This window comes from Drosophila virilis, chromosome 2 (genome assembly GCF_030788295.1).
Source record: "Drosophila virilis strain 15010-1051.87 chromosome 2, Dvir_AGI_RSII-ME, whole genome shotgun sequence".
Taxonomy (NCBI): Eukaryota; Metazoa; Arthropoda; class Insecta; order Diptera; family Drosophilidae; genus Drosophila; species Drosophila virilis.
The window spans coordinates 22,795,094-22,812,789 of record NC_091544.1 but is presented as its reverse complement, the minus strand read 5'-3'; the positions used below and the strand labels follow the sequence as shown (position 1 = coordinate 22,812,789).

General features: G+C 45.0%; 3 protein-coding genes across 4 annotated transcripts; 2 read left to right on the top strand and 1 right to left on the bottom strand.

The window, feature by feature from the left end:
- The first annotated feature begins 675 nt into the window (after positions 1–675).
- tld (tolloid) lies at positions 676–4,667 on the top strand. 2 transcript variants are annotated; one of them, XM_002052988.4, is made up of 8 exons: positions 676–898; positions 955–1,094; positions 1,348–1,698; positions 1,757–2,574; positions 2,645–2,906; positions 2,972–3,177; positions 3,234–3,596; positions 3,656–4,667. In XM_002052988.4, the coding sequence occupies exons 1-8, from the start codon at positions 776–778 to the stop codon at positions 4,621–4,623; spliced, it is 3,231 nt and encodes a 1,076-aa protein (XP_002053024.3). In that variant the 5' UTR covers positions 676–775; the 3' UTR covers positions 4,624–4,667. The 2 variants fall into 2 exon arrangements, with proteins under 2 accessions (XP_002053024.3, XP_032288927.1); XM_032433036.2 differs by having other exon boundaries at positions 677–898; positions 1,345–1,698; positions 3,656–4,666.
- A 165-nt stretch (positions 4,668–4,832) lies between these two features.
- asp (abnormal spindle) lies at positions 4,833–11,496 on the top strand. Its single transcript, XM_002052989.4, has 6 exons — positions 4,833–5,027; positions 5,088–5,264; positions 5,395–5,607; positions 5,690–10,652; positions 10,718–11,019; positions 11,092–11,496. The coding sequence occupies exons 1-6, from the start codon at positions 5,013–5,015 to the stop codon at positions 11,365–11,367; spliced, it is 5,946 nt and encodes a 1,981-aa protein (XP_002053025.1). The 5' UTR covers positions 4,833–5,012; the 3' UTR covers positions 11,368–11,496.
- Positions 11,497–11,533: 37 nt separating this feature from the next.
- On the bottom strand, positions 11,534–17,136 carry AstA (allatostatin A). The gene is made up of 3 exons (XM_002052990.4): positions 16,906–17,136; positions 12,363–12,798; positions 11,534–12,298 (listed from the first exon to the last, which is right to left on the bottom strand). The coding sequence occupies exons 2-3, from the start codon at positions 12,760–12,762 to the stop codon at positions 12,228–12,230; spliced, it is 471 nt and encodes a 156-aa protein (XP_002053026.1). The 5' UTR covers positions 12,763–12,798; positions 16,906–17,136; the 3' UTR covers positions 11,534–12,227.
- Between the last annotated feature and the right edge of the window lie 560 nt (positions 17,137–17,696).

The window sequence follows — 17,696 nt, the reverse complement described above, 5'->3', positions numbered from 1 at the left end:
GCACAAATCAACGGTATTTTGAGTAAAAAAAAAGTTCTGGTGGAAGGTGGTAGCCTTTTGCATATTGTCACTTTAAGAAGGCGCTGGGTCACAATCAATTGCCTTTTTGTTGGATTTACCGCGAAGAGTTTCGTTCATTTGCCGGATTTATGGTTTGTCATTAATGACCTGCCCTAAAATGCTCTAGACAACACCTGATCTCGATGCCAGTTTGTGCTGCGAGCTTAGCCGCGAGCCTCTCGAAGCGCTCGCGAGTCCGGCTCAATCCCAGGTAAAAAAAAAGACAATGTCAAGGTGTAGGAATACCCAAATCAAGCCCATTGAACGCAAGCAATCAACAGCAGGCAAACAGACAATGGGCGACTTGAAATGCCAATGAGGATAACTCGGCTTTTGTTCCAGTCGCGGACGCTGTCGTTCCATCGTTCCAAAACCCGAATGCTCTTCAAGATTTAATCTGTGTCTTGTTGTTGTCGATGACGACAGATCGCGTTGTGTTGCCATAGCGACTCCTGTCTGATATTCTCTGTCTTCTCCCTTTCTCCTTCTACTGCTGCTACCTCTCGTTCTCTCTTTGATCTCTTATACCTGTGGTATCCGTCCCCTTGGAGCAAGAACCCTTAAGAATTTTTGTATGTAACTGCGCCCAATATAATTCGGCAATCGCAGCATTTAGGAATTCAGTTATAATTTTGAGCTTGACCTGCACGGACCACGGTGCGCCGCGTCTTAATATAATAAGCAAGCCTGTTGAAGGGAACCCAAAGTGTGCACCATGTCATTGAAAGTGAAATTGTTTCTCATGTTTGCGGGATCATTGGCATTCGCCTTGTCACTCGACATGGCACAGGCCAAGGATTGTGATTTTGATTTTAGAAAGCAGCCAGAAGCGGTCCAAGTAAGCGCATCAGAACTTTTAAACATCTTGAGAGATTCTTATTTAATCTGTTGAAGGCACCTGCGTCTGATTCGCATAAAGAGCAAGCTGATGTGCACAACGAGGCTAGGATATTTAACTCATCCGGATTACATCCTAAAAAGCCGCAGAAAATCGAAACAGAAACAAAGGAGTTTGGCAAGAGAAATCGGTTGCGGTAAGTTTCAAGTTTGTTAATTGAACGTTCCTTTGGCATTAGTAAAGCAAAGGCACGTTTTCTACAATGTGACACAGTTAGTCAACAATTTCAATTATGCCAACCGCTCGACGCAGCTTTTATGCTCTTCAAGTGGCCATTAAGAAATTTGTCCCACTGGACGAACAATATGAATAAATGTGGCATCAGACAATGGGATACATATATAAATCAAAAATGCAAGAGTTTCATATTACCCTTATTCCCACAGTAGCAGGCAACGCCGGAAACAGGTACGGCGACGACAGCGACATAAGTCATCAGAGGAATCTATTTTGACGTCGACTCCAAATGCAGAACCCCCATTGCTCTGGACTGATGAGACCAAAGATGTGTTACTACAGCAGCGGCCCAGTCGAGCCCGGCGTGGCGTGACCGTGCGTAAGGAACGCACATGGGACTATGGGGTGATACCATACGAGATTGATTCAATCTTCAGCGGCGCTCACAAGGCGCTCTTCAAACAAGCCATGCGCTACTGGGAAAACTTTACCTGTATTAAGTTTGTCGAGCGAGATGCCAAGCTGCACTCCAACTACATTTATTTCACGGTAAAGAGTTGCGGGTGAGTCTCATGTGCCCATACCTGTTAACAATACTTGACTTATGCTTTTGGAAATCAGTTGCTGTTCATTTCTGGGGAAGAACGGCAATGGGCGACAGCCCATCTCCATAGGCCGTAACTGTGAAAAGTTCGGCATCATCATACACGAGCTAGGCCACACCATTGGTTTTCATCATGAGCACGCACGTGGAGATCGGGACAAGCACATCATCATTAACAAGGCAAACATAATGCGTGGTCAGGCCTACAATTTCGACGTACTATCGCCGGACGAGTTTGACGAGCCGCTCCAGCCTTATGACTATAATTCCATTATGCACTATGCGAAAAACTCATTCTCAAAGAGCTCATATCTGGACACAATCACGCCTATTGGCCTACCTCCTGGCACCCATATCGAGCTGGGGCAACGACGTCGCCTCAGTCGTGGCGATATTTTGCAGGCCAATCTTCTGTACAAGTGTGCTGCTTGTGGGCGCACTTTTCAGCAGAATGCGGGACAGATTGTGGGTCCCCATTATGTCTACACTGGCAACGATCTGCACGGCGAGTACGAGGGCAGTGGTGATTTAGGCGAACAAGCTGCGAGTGCTGACGCCGATGCTTCTCTTAGCAACTGCGAGTGGCGTATAACGGCCACAAACGGTGAGCGTATCATTCTCTATCTGCAGGAGTTGCAGCTGCTCTCTTCGGAGAACTGTACAGAGGACTACTTGGAAATTCGCGATGGTTATTGGCATCGGTCGCCGCTTGTGCGTCGCCTCTGCGGCAACTCTAGCGGCGAGGTCATCACCACCGAGACGAGTCGCATGCTGATCAATTACGTAAATCGCAACGCGGCTCTTGGATACAGGGGATTCAAGGCGCGTTTTGAGGGTGAGTACAAAGGAACCTATTCATTTCATACCATTACCATTACAAAAATCCGGATGCTTAAATTTTCCAGTGGTTTGTGGTGGAGACCTTCACTTGAACAAGGACCAGTCCATAGACTCCCCCAACTATCCGCTAGAATACATGCCTGGTAAGGAATGCATTTGGCGTATTACGGCCCCGCCACACCACCAGGTGGCGCTTAAGTTTCAGTCGTTTGAGCTGGAGAAGCACGATAGCTGCATCTATGACTACATTGAAATACGTGATGGTAGTCGGAGCGAATCTAAGTTGATCGGACGTTTTTGTGGGGACAAGCTGCCGCCTAGCATAAAGTAAGAAAAACAAAAAATCTTTGCCCATTCAGATTACATGATCATATCGCTTAAAACTATTTCAGGACTCACAGCAATCAAATGTACATTAGGTTCGTGTCGGATGGCTCCGTGCAGAAACTGGGCTTCTCCGCCGCCCTAATGCTGGACGTAGACGAATGCAAGTTTATGCAGCATGGATGTCAACACGTCTGCATTAATACCTTGGGCAGCTACCAGTGTGGCTGTCACGCCGGCTACGAACTCCAGGCCAATGGGAAAACATGTGAAAGTGGGTTTGGAATCGAATATTTGCAATGTTTTCGTTATACAATTTTTAATTTTTAGATGCATGCGGCGGCATTGTTAATGCTACAATGTCAAATGGAACACTTTATTCGCCTTCGTATCCTGATTTATACCCCAACGCCAAGGAGTGTGTGTGGGAGGTAGTGGCTCCAGTGCATCACGCAGTATTTCTTAACTTTACACACTTTGATCTGGAGGGCACCAATTTGCAGTACACCAAATGCAGCTATGACTATCTTATTATCTACTCAAAGATGCGCGATAACAGGCTAAAGAAGATTGGCATATACTGCGGCAACGAACTGCCTCCGATTGTAAACTCTGAACAGAATATTCTGCGGATTGAATTTCATTCGGATCGCACGGTTCAGCGGAGCGGCTTTTCGGCACTGTTCACACTGGGTAAGTATCTATAGTCATTTATTAAGGTATCTATATTAAATGCGTTTCGTGTCCAACAGACGAGGATGAGTGTGCAGTAAACAATGGTGGATGCCAACACAGATGCCGGAACACCTACGGTGCATACCAGTGTAGCTGCAGGAATGGATACGACCTTCACAAGAATGGCCACAACTGCACAGAGACCAAGTGCAAGTTCGAAATTACCTCGTCTTATGGGGTGCTACACAGTCCCAACTACCCGAACGACTATGCACGAAACATTTATTGCTACTGGCACTTCCAGACCGTACTCGGACATCGCATACAACTCACCTTCCACGACTTTGAAGTGGAGAGCCATCAGGAATGCATATATGACTATGTGGCCATTTACGATGGACGATCCGAGAATAGTTCTACTTTGGGCATCTACTGTGGCGGCCGGGAACCCTATGCTGTAATTGCCTCCAGCAATGAGATGTTCATGGTGCTTAAAACGGATGCAGGCCTTCAGCGTAAGGGCTTCAAGGCTTCTTTTGTATCCGAGTGCGGAGGCTACTTGCGTGCCACGAATCATTCCCAGATTTTCTACTCTCATCCGCGTTACGGCAGCCGACCATATAAGCGCAACATGTACTGCGACTGGCGCATCGAGGCTGATCCAGATAGCAGCGTGAAAATTAAGTTTCTTCACTTTGAAATCGAATTCTCTGAGCGCTGTGACTATGATTTTCTTGAGGTCACCGAGGAGGGCAACGCTATGAATATTATACATGGGCGATTTTGCGGCAAACGGAAGCCGCCTATTATTGTTTCCAACTCAGACACGCTTTTATTGAAGTTTCAAACGGACGAGAGCAACTCACTGCGCGGATTCGCCATATCGTTTGTGGTAGTCGAACCACCGGATGACGATGGTGGCGAGGAGTTTGATGCGGTAACACCTTTTCCTGGCTACCTTAAGAATATGTATGCTGAAACAGCGGTAGGCGAAGACCAGACGGTTCAACGTACACAATTTTTGCCGCCCAGCAGACTTATATGATTCATATCTGCCTCGCAGTTATGCTTAAGTTTCATTGTTGGAATTGTAAATAAATGTAAAAAGAAAATAGTGCGTTTTGAATGTACCGCCAATCTGACGTTTGCCATTCGCCTCGGTGCAACAAAGTTTCCCCTTATCAGTAATATGCTCTAAATAATACCAAAACGCGTCAGATGCGAAAGCAACCCTAGCAAGCTGTTTTCAAAATGGCAACGGCGTCGACGGCGCTTTATTTCGAGTCTACATTTTGATTAGTGGCGTCGGACAAAAATTATTGTTAATTGTGTTAATGTTTTCCTGTTAAGATTTGTTTATATCGTCAAGTCTGTTAATTGTTTGTTGTTAGTTTTAGTTGCTTGCGCCGAGGATTGACTATATCCAGTATCAACATGAGCGCGTTTGAGGTTAGTTCTCATATGAAACAAAGAAACCTTAATTAATTTGTGTCTGTCATTTAAATGTAGATAACTGTGACTCCGTCGCGTCTTAGGCAAAAGAAGCGCATTGAGGGTCGCGAACCTGCTGTGGTGGTGATGGCGCCATTTTCGGCCAAGGCAATTGTGCAATTCGAGGATGTGCCCATAACGAAAACTGCAAAGCGCTTTGTGCGCATCATTAATCCTAGCGACGACGACATTAAGGTTAGTTTGTAACAGACGCAGATATAGATCAGCCAGCCGTCACCAGTCGTCGGCCTGGCAACTTGGACACCCAAGTTTATTTGATCAATGCCATGGCAATGCTTACACTGCTTACCTCATGCGTTTATAGGTCGAAGTAAGCAAGGCCATCAAAGAGGAGCATAATCTCAGCTTGGAGTGGATAGAAAATACGGTGCCGGCACGCGATGAGGTGTCCATGGAGTTGGTATGGACTCCACAGATGGAAATTGCTTGCAAGGAAACGCTACAGCTGCTGGATAATCGCAACTTTCGCAAAGACGTAATGATTATACTTAAGTCTAGGAGCCACCAGCCTGCAAGGGTAAGCCATACTAAGCTTTGCAGCCGAGCTAACATCTGGATTCATCCCCCGTTTTTGGTTTTTCTTTATTTTCTACCTGAAGTCTACTCGCAAATTTCCTACAGTGGGCAAGACACTACAGCTAAAGTCGCCAACTGGCAGCAATAAGGCTCATAAAAACCACATTGCATCTGTAAACCAGAAGAAACGCATGTCTACTGTGGCATCAGCTGCATCAACAACTGGCAAACTGCCTTGGCGCAATGTGCCGGCTGCACGAGTTGCACGAGCTTCCGAAGCAAAAGCGCCGCTAAGCGAGCACAACGTGTATAAAGCAGAGCCTTTTGCTCGCGCTGCATGCGAAAATAAACCTTATAATTCGCCGCAGGCGCGCAAATGCAAGGAGAATGTTAGCCCTTTGTCTCCGGCAAATGTATTTAGTTTAATTGATAATATGCAATTTACGCCGTTGACCGAGAACAAGCAGAAAACGGCATCAGCTCATATGCCAGATAATTTAGCTGACTGGCCGACTCCAATAGTAAGCATCAAAGACTCTCACACATACATCTCCAGCAACGATTTGCGGCCACGTCGGCTCGGGGCTGCCCTAGATGAGGAATACAACGTGAACAGCGGCCAAGTTGTTAACAAAACATTCGATGTAAAACATTCAGATACAATGAACATATCCGTGGACACTTTGGATTGTACGCGCACAGATCAGCTGCTGCAAACGCCAACGCTAGTTCTGAACAAGACGACAACTATCGTGCATGCGACTCAAACACGTGCCTTAGCGTGTATACGTGAAGAGGATGCCAGTCCTCCCAATATGGAGATTCGCTCACCTCCAAAGAGCAAAGTACACGATTTGAAACGGGATATAAGTATTGTAGGCTCTCCGCTGCGAAAGTACTCGGAATCTATGTCGAATCTGTCACTGTTGTCGCCGCAAACAAAAATTGCTATACAGGGCTCCATGCCGAATCTTAATGAAATGCTGCAGCTTCGTTCCATTGAACAGAACCGTTACTATCAACAACAACAGCAGCCGCCGCCGCTGCAAGCGCCCAATCAAGTAATAATTCCGTGCCTTGATAGCTCCTGCAGCAGTGAGACTAGCGTATTGTCCCAACATGATGTGCTTTTCAATCAATGCGAGATTCTAGCGCAATCAAGTCGTTTTAATTTGCACGAAGTGGGTCGTAAAACCCGGAAAGCCAGCCCCAGTGCGCAAGTATTAAAGGATAATGAAGTAAAGCAACTGAACGGCGGCATAATTGGGCACAAACGACGTTCGAATGAGCTGAGTTTCTCAGATGCGCCCAGCAATGAATCACTGCATCGCAATGAGACGCTTACCATTTCTCCGCCCAAGCGGCAACGCTTTGAGGGCAGTCTGGCACCTGCCAACGCTTCGGCGCGGAGCGCCAAGGCTTGGCCCCATGCTCAGCCCAAGAAGTTTAAGTTGGCCCAAACGATGTCGCTGCTTAAAAAGCCAGTAACACCGCGAAAGACACGAGATAAACCTGCCGTTAAACTTTATGATTCGGACCTGTATTTACAAACATACATCAATCCGGATCCCTTTGCTGCAACTACCACTTGTGATCCTTTCTTGGCATCAACTATGTATTTAGATGAGCAGGCTGTAGAGAGGCACCAGGCGGACTTTAAAAAATGGTTAAATGCACTCGTTAGCATACCCGCCGACCTGGATGCAGATACAAATAGCAAAATTGATGTGGGCAAGCTATTTAACGAGGTGCGTAACAAGGAACTGTCGCTGGCACCCACCAAGGAGGAGCAATCGATGAACTATTTGACCAAATTCCGTCTAGAGTCGCTGCGTCGGGCCGCAGTAGAGTTGTTTTTCAGTGAAGAAATGCGCTTGCCCTGTTCCAAGGTAGCTGTATATGTGCAAAAGCAGGCGCTGCGCATACGCACCGATCGAAATTTACACCTTGATGTGGTCATGCAGCGCACTATATTAGAGTTGCTTCTGTGTTTCAATCCACTTTGGCTGCGCCTGGGCCTCGAGGTAGTCTTTGGCGAGAGGCTGCATCTTCAATCGAACCGCGACATCGTGGGTCTCAGCACCTTTATCTTAAATCGCCTGTTTCGCAACAAATTGGAGGAGCAAAAGTACAGCAAGGCCTATACGCTAACCGAGGAATATGCAGAGGCCATTAAAAAGCACGCGCTACAAAAAATATTATTCCTACTACTGTTCCTCGATCTAGCCAAACAGCGTCGCATCATCAAGCACAATCCCTGTCTGTTCATCAAGAAGTCGCCGCACAAGGAGACCAAGGATATTTTGCTGCGCTTTTCTTCAGAATTGCTAGCCAACATTGGTGACATAACCCGTGAACTGCGCCGCCTGGGCTACGTACTCAAACACAAGCAGACTTTCCTTGATGAGTTTGACTATGCCTTTAACAACCTAGCAGTAGATCTACGTGACGGCGTTCGGCTTACGCGTGTAATGGAGGTAATTCTCTTGCGTGACGATCTCACCCAGCAGTTGCGCGTTCCTGCCATTTCCAGGCTGCAACGCATCTTCAATGTAAAGCTTGCTTTGGGCGCTCTGCATGATGCGGATTTCCAGCTGAGTGGCGACATCTCAGCAGCAGATATAGTGGACGGCTATCGGGAGAAGACACTTTCCCTTCTTTGGCAGCTATGCTACAAATTCCGATCACCCAAGTTTCACGCTGCCGCCCGTGTCTTACAGGTGTGGTGGCGCCGTCGTTGGCTACATGTTTTTATTCGGCGTCGCATTCGCGAACGCGCTGCCATTCGTATACAAGCCGTGTTCCGGGGCCACCAGATGCGCAAGTATGCCAAACTGTACAGAGTCGAGCGCCTTCGAGCGGTCATAGTTCTTCAGAAGTACACGCGTCGCTATCTTGCCCAGAAGCATCTTTATCAAGTTTATCAAAGCATTGTAACCATTCAGCTCTGGTGGCGTGCCAATCACCAGGGCCGCCTGTGTCGCCAACAGTTCCTTCACTTACGAGAATCGGCAATATTTCTGCAGCGAATTTGGCGACGTCGCCTGTTTTCCAGAAAACTGTTGGCTGCTGCAACTACTGCGCGTCTGCAACGTGATCAAAAACATAATGCAGCTGCGGCATGCATACAAATGTGTTGGCGCTCCTATCGATTGGCCAAAAAACAGCGAGAAACCTATATTCGCGAACGACAACTCATTATCTTTGTGCAGCGAAGTGTGCGTAATAAGTGGCTGATGCAGCACACGCGGGATCAGTTCCAGCTGCTGCGACAGTCCGCTCTGGTGCTACAAAGACGCTATCGCGCGCGCCTAAAGATGCTCCGAACACGTCGCAACTACTTACATGAACTTCAATGCATCATAGACATTCAACGTCGTTGGAGAGCAACACTGGAGATGCGCCGTCAGCGTGCTTATTATCGAAAGCTGAAAGCGTGCACAATATTGCTACAGATCCAGTATCGCGCCCGTCTCCAGATGCGCCAGCAACAACAACGATTTCTGCGATTGAAAGCCGCCACATTGGTTCTCCAGCAACGCTATCGGGCTCGTCTCAATATGCTGACGGCACGACGTAACTATGCCAAGGAGCGTCAATGCATTATAAACCTGCAATCACGCTGGAGAGCAACGCTGAAGATGCGTCAACAGTATCATAGCTATCATAAACTAAAGGTCTACACGATATTGCTGCAGAGCAAGCTTCGCGCCCGTATGCAGATGCGTCAGCAGCGTAGCGAATTTATCCAGATTAGAAATGCAACTCTTGTGCTGCAGAGGCGTTGGCAAGCACGGAAATTGATGCAGACGCATCGGACACAGTACCAGCGCCTGCGCCAAGTGGCCGTATTTATGCAGCGCCGTTTCCGTGCACACAAAGCAATGCGCTTCCAGCGGGCCAAGTATCACGGCACACAGGCTGCTGTCTCTTGTCTGCAAATGCACTGGCGCAACCACTTGCTAAGAAAGAATCAGCGGCAGGGCTACCTGAAACTGCGTCAAGCAGTCATCACTGTACAGAGACGCTATCGTGCTAAATTGGCGATGTTTCGGCAGAAGGACGAATACCAACAGCTAAAGCTGGCAGTAATCCATATACAACGTCGCTATCGGGCTCAGCTATCCATGCGAAAGCAGCGACAGGCCTATGAACATCAGCGAGGACTCGTCGTCCGAATCCAGCAACGATACCGAGCAAAACTGGCCATGACTACTGCACGCAATAACTATCAGCAACAACGGCGGGCAGCAACTCGCATTCAGATCTGGTGGCGTAGTCTGAAGCAGATGCGACTGGTGCGGCGAAGTTATCAACGTATGCGCAGCAGCTCAGTAACCTTGCAGCGTAAATGGCGAGCCACATTGAAAGCTCGTTCGCAGCGCCAGCAGTTCCTACAGACTGTAGAGAAGGTCCGTCTGTTACAAAGAAATCTGCGGTCAGTGCTGCTCATAAGGATACAGCGCCATCAGTTCCAGCAAGCACGAGAGGCCGCTTTGATCTTACAACGTCGGTTCCGTGCCCGCCAAGCTATGCGCACTGCAAGGGCGCAGTATCAACAGCTTCTGTCAGTTACTATTTGGGTACAGCGCATATTTCGCGCCAGATACAGCATGCGGCAAAGGCGTAGAGAGTTTCTGCAGCTTCGTAAGATCACGGTCCATCTGCAGCAAAAGTTCCGTGGAAAACGTTTGATGATGGTGCAACAGGAACATTTCAGGCTGCTTAGACACTCCACTTTGGATTTCCAGTCGCGTGCTCGTGGCTTCTTGGCACGTAAGCGTTTGCAGGCGCTAATGACTCCCGAGATGGTTGAGTATCTCCGTCAAAAGCGCGCAGCCAAAGTTATACAGCGCTACTGGCGCGGCTATCGCACACGCAGACGGCAAAGGAACGCTGGATTATTGGCGATAAGACGGCGTCTTTTGCAGCTTCAACAGGAGGCGACGGCCATCAATTCGGTGCGTGCTAAAGTGCAGGAATCAGTGCGTATTCTGCGTGGTCGTTTCATAGCGTCGGATGCGTTAACCGTACTAAATCAGCTGGGTAATCAAGTGGATTTGCCAGTCGCTTCTTGTCAATTTGTACTATTTAATATCATTTGTTTGCAGACCGACTCTCCCGCACAGTACCTCACCTGCTTATGTGGTGCTCGGAGTTCATGTCGACCTTCTGTTATGGAATAATGGCGCAGGCAATTCGCTCAGAGGTTGACAAGCAGCTGATTGAGCGATGCAGCCGCATCATTCTCAATCTGGCACGATACAACAGCACTACTGTAAACACGTTCCAGGAGGGCGGCCTGGTGACCATTGCCCAAATGTTACTGCGCTGGTGCGACAAGGACAGCGAAATCTTCAATACACTGTGTACGCTGATATGGGTATTTGCCCACTGCCCTAAGAAGCGAAGGGTTAGTTTTGAAACTGTTGTTTAGCTTTTGTTTCTTCTTGACTAATATCACATCCTATCGTGCTCCATAAAGATCATTCATAACTACATGACCAACACGGAAGCTATTTACATGGTGCGCGAAACAAAGAAACTGGTTGCCCGCAAGGAGAAGATGAAGCAGAATGCGCGCAAGCCGCTGGCCTCCGTTACTGGTCGTCACGGACAGCAGATGCCCAATTTCTTGCCGCGTTCATTGCCCAGCCTAGAACCAGACTTTGGTATAATACGGGGTAAACCCTATACGTTTATATCATCAGTGTTTGCATTTGACACCATTCTGTGCAAACTAAAGATTGATATTATTTAGCTTAAGGGTAAACATAAAATCTTTAATCGATAGTTGAATGTTATAAGCGTGTTTAATATTTATTTTCTATGTATTAATTTGTATTTTTAAAGTTTTGAAATAAAAATAAACGATAAATTTGTATAAATAGTTCATTGAATTGTCATAACTTCGTTTGCACAATTTTCAGTGCTAAGTTTGATGTTTATTGAAATATATTCACAAAACAAATACATATATTTAATTTTAAATAATCACTTTGCTACATAAATTTGCCATATACATATTCAAGTATGTGTTATATATTGTATACGTTCTTATATAGAATATACTTGGTACTAATGTTTTGGTTTTACGCGTTTCGGTTACAACGATTGATCCTCCTCGATGTTGGAGACAGAGTGCCCAGTATACATATACATATAAATAAATATTTTTATAATAATACCCCATTAAAATGTACATGTATAATATATTTATTTAAATTTGATTAGATCGAATATGTATATATAATTGAATATATTCTTTGTATTTCTGTTCATATTTCAATTGCACACGCCATTTTTTTTTTTCTTCATATTTTTTCCATTTTATTTTTTGCATTTATATAATATAGTTTAAACTAAAATGTTGCTGCAGTTTAACGCCTCAATTGAAGAACTAAAATTTAAAAGTTAACTTTTTATTTATAAGTGAACGAAGTCCACGCCAAGTTCTCAGCTTTAGATTAGTTTTCGAATGTTATTTAAGTTTGACTTTTGTGAAAGTCTGAGCCATGTAACAGCAATTTGATATAATAGTTAAAAGTTATTTTAGCAGCTCACAACTAGCACCCGACTGAAAGTGGGATGACAGCCGTGCACTCTTTAGGGTGGGCGGTCTTAACGCCTGCCCAGACCAAAGTTAAATGGTTGTGGGCGCGTCGTGCGCTTATTTTGTCGACTAGCCCTGCCTGCAAATGAGAAAAAGGAATTTTTTAATGAGCCTAAGCAGAGCGCCGCTTGTGGACTACTCACCCGCAGCTGCCATGAAACCAGGCGGCAGCGCCCTGTAGTCAATCTCGTTTTCCTGGTCGTAATCATAGTCACTGCGCTTTCCCAGACCAAAGGAATATGGACGTGATCGTTTGCCGAGTCCGAAGTTATAAACCGGTAAGCGTTTCATACCGGCGCCTCCATTGGTGTACATATAGGCGCGCCGACCTAGCCCAAAGGCGTACCGTTCCACTCGCTTATCGATATCTCCTCCATTGTCTGGTGCATCTTCACCGGCACTCAGTAGCAAATCATTGTCGCCTTCGCCGTCACCATCGCTTGTGACTTGGTTCCGTGCCTCATGGCCGATAGCCGGAGAGCAGCAGACGTAGCCCAGGCAGTAAAGCGCCAGCAGCAGTAGTTGGGCGTGCACAATATTCATGTCACGGGCACGTGTCTTCTAGCTTTCTACCCCTATCTGTAAGGTGTGCAAAAGGCGGTTCAAGCATCAATTCATTTTTTTTGCTGCCAAACAACTGTCGGCATAGAGGTTTTTACAAATACATTTTCTACGCATGTAATATATAGAAACAAGTCGAAACTTATCGACTGCAGAGTCACATGGAACGAAATTCCGGCTATCTTCGACAACCCGAAGATTGAATACCCTTGTAGCTATACTTGTAGCCAAGTATAGTTTTTTCCACCGATAGTTTGCCCTTAAATGCCAAGTTTGCTCAATTCAATACCCTTTATAGCAATATGAAAATTAAATATATATATATTTGGTCCTAATACCCATTTTTATTTTCATTGAAATGCCATAAGTTCAAGATCTCTTCGGTAAATAACAAATCTATCAAGTGATTGAAAGCAAAAGCCTTCAGTAACATTGTTATGCGCAAAGAGTTCTAAAGTTTTTTAAAAATTTGATTTTTAATTAACACAGTTTTAGATAAAATTATAAATATATAAATAAGAAAAGAGGTGTTGATATATCCGCTGCAAGCATTGAAAATATTTCAAATTATAGCGCTCGAATTTCCTTGAATCAGACAGCTAGTATACCCCGCCATATATATGTAAGCTACAGAATCGACAGGAATTTTTCTAGCACAAATGTACAAAAAAACAAATACGGGCATATGTCAAATAGCAACAATTTTCAGCGCCCTGACAGGCAGGCGACAAGCGAAAAAATATAAACAGAAATTCGCAATGGTACGCACAAATATGTGGTCCAGCTTTTCAGTGCCTCCATCGCGTGGGCGGGTGCTGGGGGAAGGACTTTTCAACCCAGAATGCAGCAGACAGCTTTTTTGCTGGCCTTGCAAGCTGTACGCAGGAGTTTGTGTAAAGTCTTGAACCCATTAAAATTAGGTTTGGCACGTCAAAGAAGCTTGCTCCTTGGACGCTGACGCTGGCCTCTGGCTCCGCTATGCCAATGTGCTTGTCATTGAAGTTTGCTGAGTGCGTGTTATGCACAGCTTAATCCGCGAACGGTGCGACAATTAAGTTTGCCAGCTATCCAGCTGTTAAACTTAAGCAAATTTAAGTAGCCAGCAGCTGTCAGTGCCTTTAGTTTGGCGCCATTAGCAGGCAATAAACGGACAGTCTGTGTCGGAGCCAGAGTGTCAGTCATGCCATCAGCTTTGTGGCACTGCCAATAAGAAGGCATTGTCATTGCCGTAAATGTGACGTTCCACGGCTCGTAATTGAAAGTACATAACAGAACATAATGGAATATGTCGCCATCTTATTGTTCTGTTTGCATTGGCTGCCTGCACTTCCGCTTCCTGGTCGCCCCAAACTGCTCTGTGTGGATGCAAGGCTCAAGTCAAGTGCTTAGCACTCAGCGCACGTAGCAGTTGAAGGGTGTTGGTACTGGTTGGGCAAGGGAGAAGCAGGCAAGTGTTATTGTAGTTTTCTTCAAAAAAAAAAAAAAAAAAGCTTGTTGTTTGCACAGGCAAATGAGGTCGCCGCCCAAGAGAGGACAGTTTTCAATTAGTCCACGACTTTTGAACTTGTTGGCCTGCTGGCGCAGCTGCTTCTTCTTTGCACAATTTAATGCGTAAAAGCGCCACGAGGCTTACTTTCCAATACCAATGCCAATTGATGGCCCCACCAAATCCCCAAAGCGCGCCGACACACATAATGATGTGCAAACAAAATGCGCGCATTACTAATTGTAGCGCACGGCTTAGGGCCTGGAGATCTACATGTGAGAAATTGCAAATCGCTGCGCTGGCAGCCATAAATTGCAGCTGGCGTATGCAACAGCTACAGCAGCGAGGACAACAAATCATGCAACAGGTTACGCAGACCACGCCACCGCGAGGCAGCCAAGGGCAGAAGCGACCCGGCCATGATTTACAATCGTGACAGCGGCAGCTGCACATTTTCCACGCCGTACAATAAAAGCAGCTGTGTTGATAATAGGCGGAAAGTCGTCACATTCGTTGGACTTTATCAAGCGTCATCGGGGACACAGACTTGGACATGCACATTTACACCGCAATCATAAATCTTCAAAGCAAAACTTTTTGTAAAGCCCCATATTCGGACACAAGCGCTATTTGTACAATAAAAACTTGTTTGTCGCCGTATTATTGCAAACCGTAAACCTTTCGCCCGGCGCAAATAAGACCTTACAAGCAAAGCCGACGGCGGCATTATCTGTTTATGAATTTATGGTCACAACTCTCGTGGCCAGGTCCTGTTACTCTGGCTTTCTCATATCCGCCGCGGCGATTAGATTGTCCGCAAGCGAAAATGCAGCGGAAATTCAAAATGGTCTTTGCTGTTTTCTAATTAAGATGAAAACTTTCCAGCCACGGCCACAAGAATTGCAATGCATCGCAAATTGGCCATGGCAATTGACTAAAAAGGTAGCTGGGCCAAAGGATATGAGCAGCTTAGCGGCTTCAAAGCAAAAGCCAAAAAACAATTTCAGCTGACGTCTTTGAAACACATAGAAAAACACCTAACATCCACACCTACGCCACACACACAAGGAGCAAGGCCGTAGCTTGGCCGCGGGCGAAGCTGCGCAAATGGAGCAAACATTAGCCGTGCACAATTGAAACGCACGCAGTTTGTGCATATCTTTTTTGAAATTGAAAGCGGACTAAGGTAAGGCAGCTGCTTCGACACGGCTCCCTCGGTAAGCTGCCTAATTAAGTTATGCTCAGGTAATGAAGTGGCTAACTTCTTTACAACAAGTTATGGCGGTTACGCGACGGACTAGGCATCTAATGAAAGGGCGATGGCAGCAAGCAACCGCTCGGTGGGGCCAACTGCTTGGGGCAACTTTTGCTTGGAGCCCAATAACATTGTGTTTTCTTAGAATTTGTCAATTTACAAAAAGAAGTGTATATCTATATACTATTTTGAAAGCAACCGAAACATATGCCTAAAACAGGCATCCCACATCTATACTCCCACACCCAGTCTCCCTCCCTCCCTGGCCATCAATCAACAAATGCCCTTTGACTTGTTTTTTTAATATTTTGTATATAGCTTGTGGGGCTCTCCGTTATTTATTTAATTGCAATTTGATTGAGGCTTGTCTCTTGTCTTTGGGCCTCTTTTGTTTGTTATTTCGAACGACTTCAATTGTCAGGCTCTCCATCTACCATGTCACCTATTGGATCCCTTGCTCGTATGTCGCTTTTAGCTGCGAGCGTTTCATATAATCAAATTTGTTTTCATATGCCTGGCAATGAAAATTGTTTTCGATTTGGGTTGCTTTTCTTTAGATCATTTGACAAACAAAATTCCAACAAAATAACATTGCATACTTATGAGGGCTTTAACAACTGCTGCTGTGCTTAAGAGAAAAACTTCAGGAAAACTAAGCTTTATTATTACTTTATTAAATTTGTGTGTTCTAAAAGCAACTTTGAAATAATATTTAAGTTAATCACATAAAGAATAGAATAAATAGAATGATGACTCCAATACTATACTTCGCTTCACAACATAAGTATATGAAGTGTAAGAAACTCTAGCAAATAAATAAAATTATTCACGAACCGCAATCAAGCAAATAAGTTTAGAGAGCATAAAAAAAACATATATATTTACTAGCCAAGTGAATTTATTTTGCAATCTAACAAAAATTTTTTCTCATTTCTTTGTGGTAGGAATTTAATAACTAATCTGGCTTTTGATGCTGTGTAACTAGTCGTATTTGTTGTTTTAAGCATTATTTAAATCTCACTTTACAAATACACATTCGAACAATTAGAGGACTTGCAAGCCGATTATGTGAACAAGGCCAAGCTGGAATAAATTTAGCTACGATTTTGCAAAAATATTTCTTGCTGCACGCCTAAATCTCTTTAAACATCTGATAAAAATTCAGGTTTTTGATCCGTGATTTAATTTTGAAATTAAACTTTATGTTTATTAACTCCTTTTTAGATTGTTAACATCGCATGCATCGCAATTTCTTAATTTCAATTTATCAATGAACTAAAAACTGTATTTTTTTGGAAAATTGCAAAAAAAAAATTTCTAGTTCATTCTCATCTTTCAAGCATCTACAATATATTAAAAGCAAATTGTATATTTAACAACTTACATTTATAAAGCAAACTTTTGTTGGCGGATTTGCGAAGCTTTTCAAAATAAAACACACTAAATACTCAAGACTTTAGGTTAATTTTCTGTGATTTGTTTTGCTCAACTGTAACGCGATTCAACACAAACGCGTCCAAAATCCAAAATGTTGAAGTGGTCCTTTCCTTTCCCGATTAGGGCAAGTTCTTTGGTTGCCGTACTACAGCACGTTGACAGATCAAATGTCGGTTAACTTTTGAATCCACAGCCGCTGAAGCGTTCGTTCTTATATGAGCTGGCCGAGGGACTTTCGCGCGCAGTTATCAGCGCAACGCCCACGGGAACGGCAACACTCGCGGCCGATGACAACAATGTGTGTGTGCTGGCTAGTGTGGTGAGTTTGCGAGTGATTCTCAACATGCAGCGCCTTTGCTGCCCGACCGTACCGTGGTTGCCTTCGTTTCCATCGTTCCCAGGATGTAACAAGTGGCCGTGCCGTGACTCTGCGCTGATTTGGCGGTGCTAATCCTCGTTGTTGTTGCAGTTTCTCTACTTATGTACGTAACAGGCAGAAGGAGTCATAAAGTATATATGTTCTTGATCAAGTTGAGTTGTCTCTCTGGCTGGATCGATGTCAGAAACTATAAAGGAAAGTGACTTTAAGACATTTTATGATTTGAGGCATTCAATTCAGAGCTACAAGCCGGATTGCCATAATGAAGTCAGTTGGGATTGAGCAGAATATATCTTTGGAGCTAACAAAGTCGGCAGCATGTGTCAACCTCATTAGGGCTTGAAGCGGCCAACAAACAG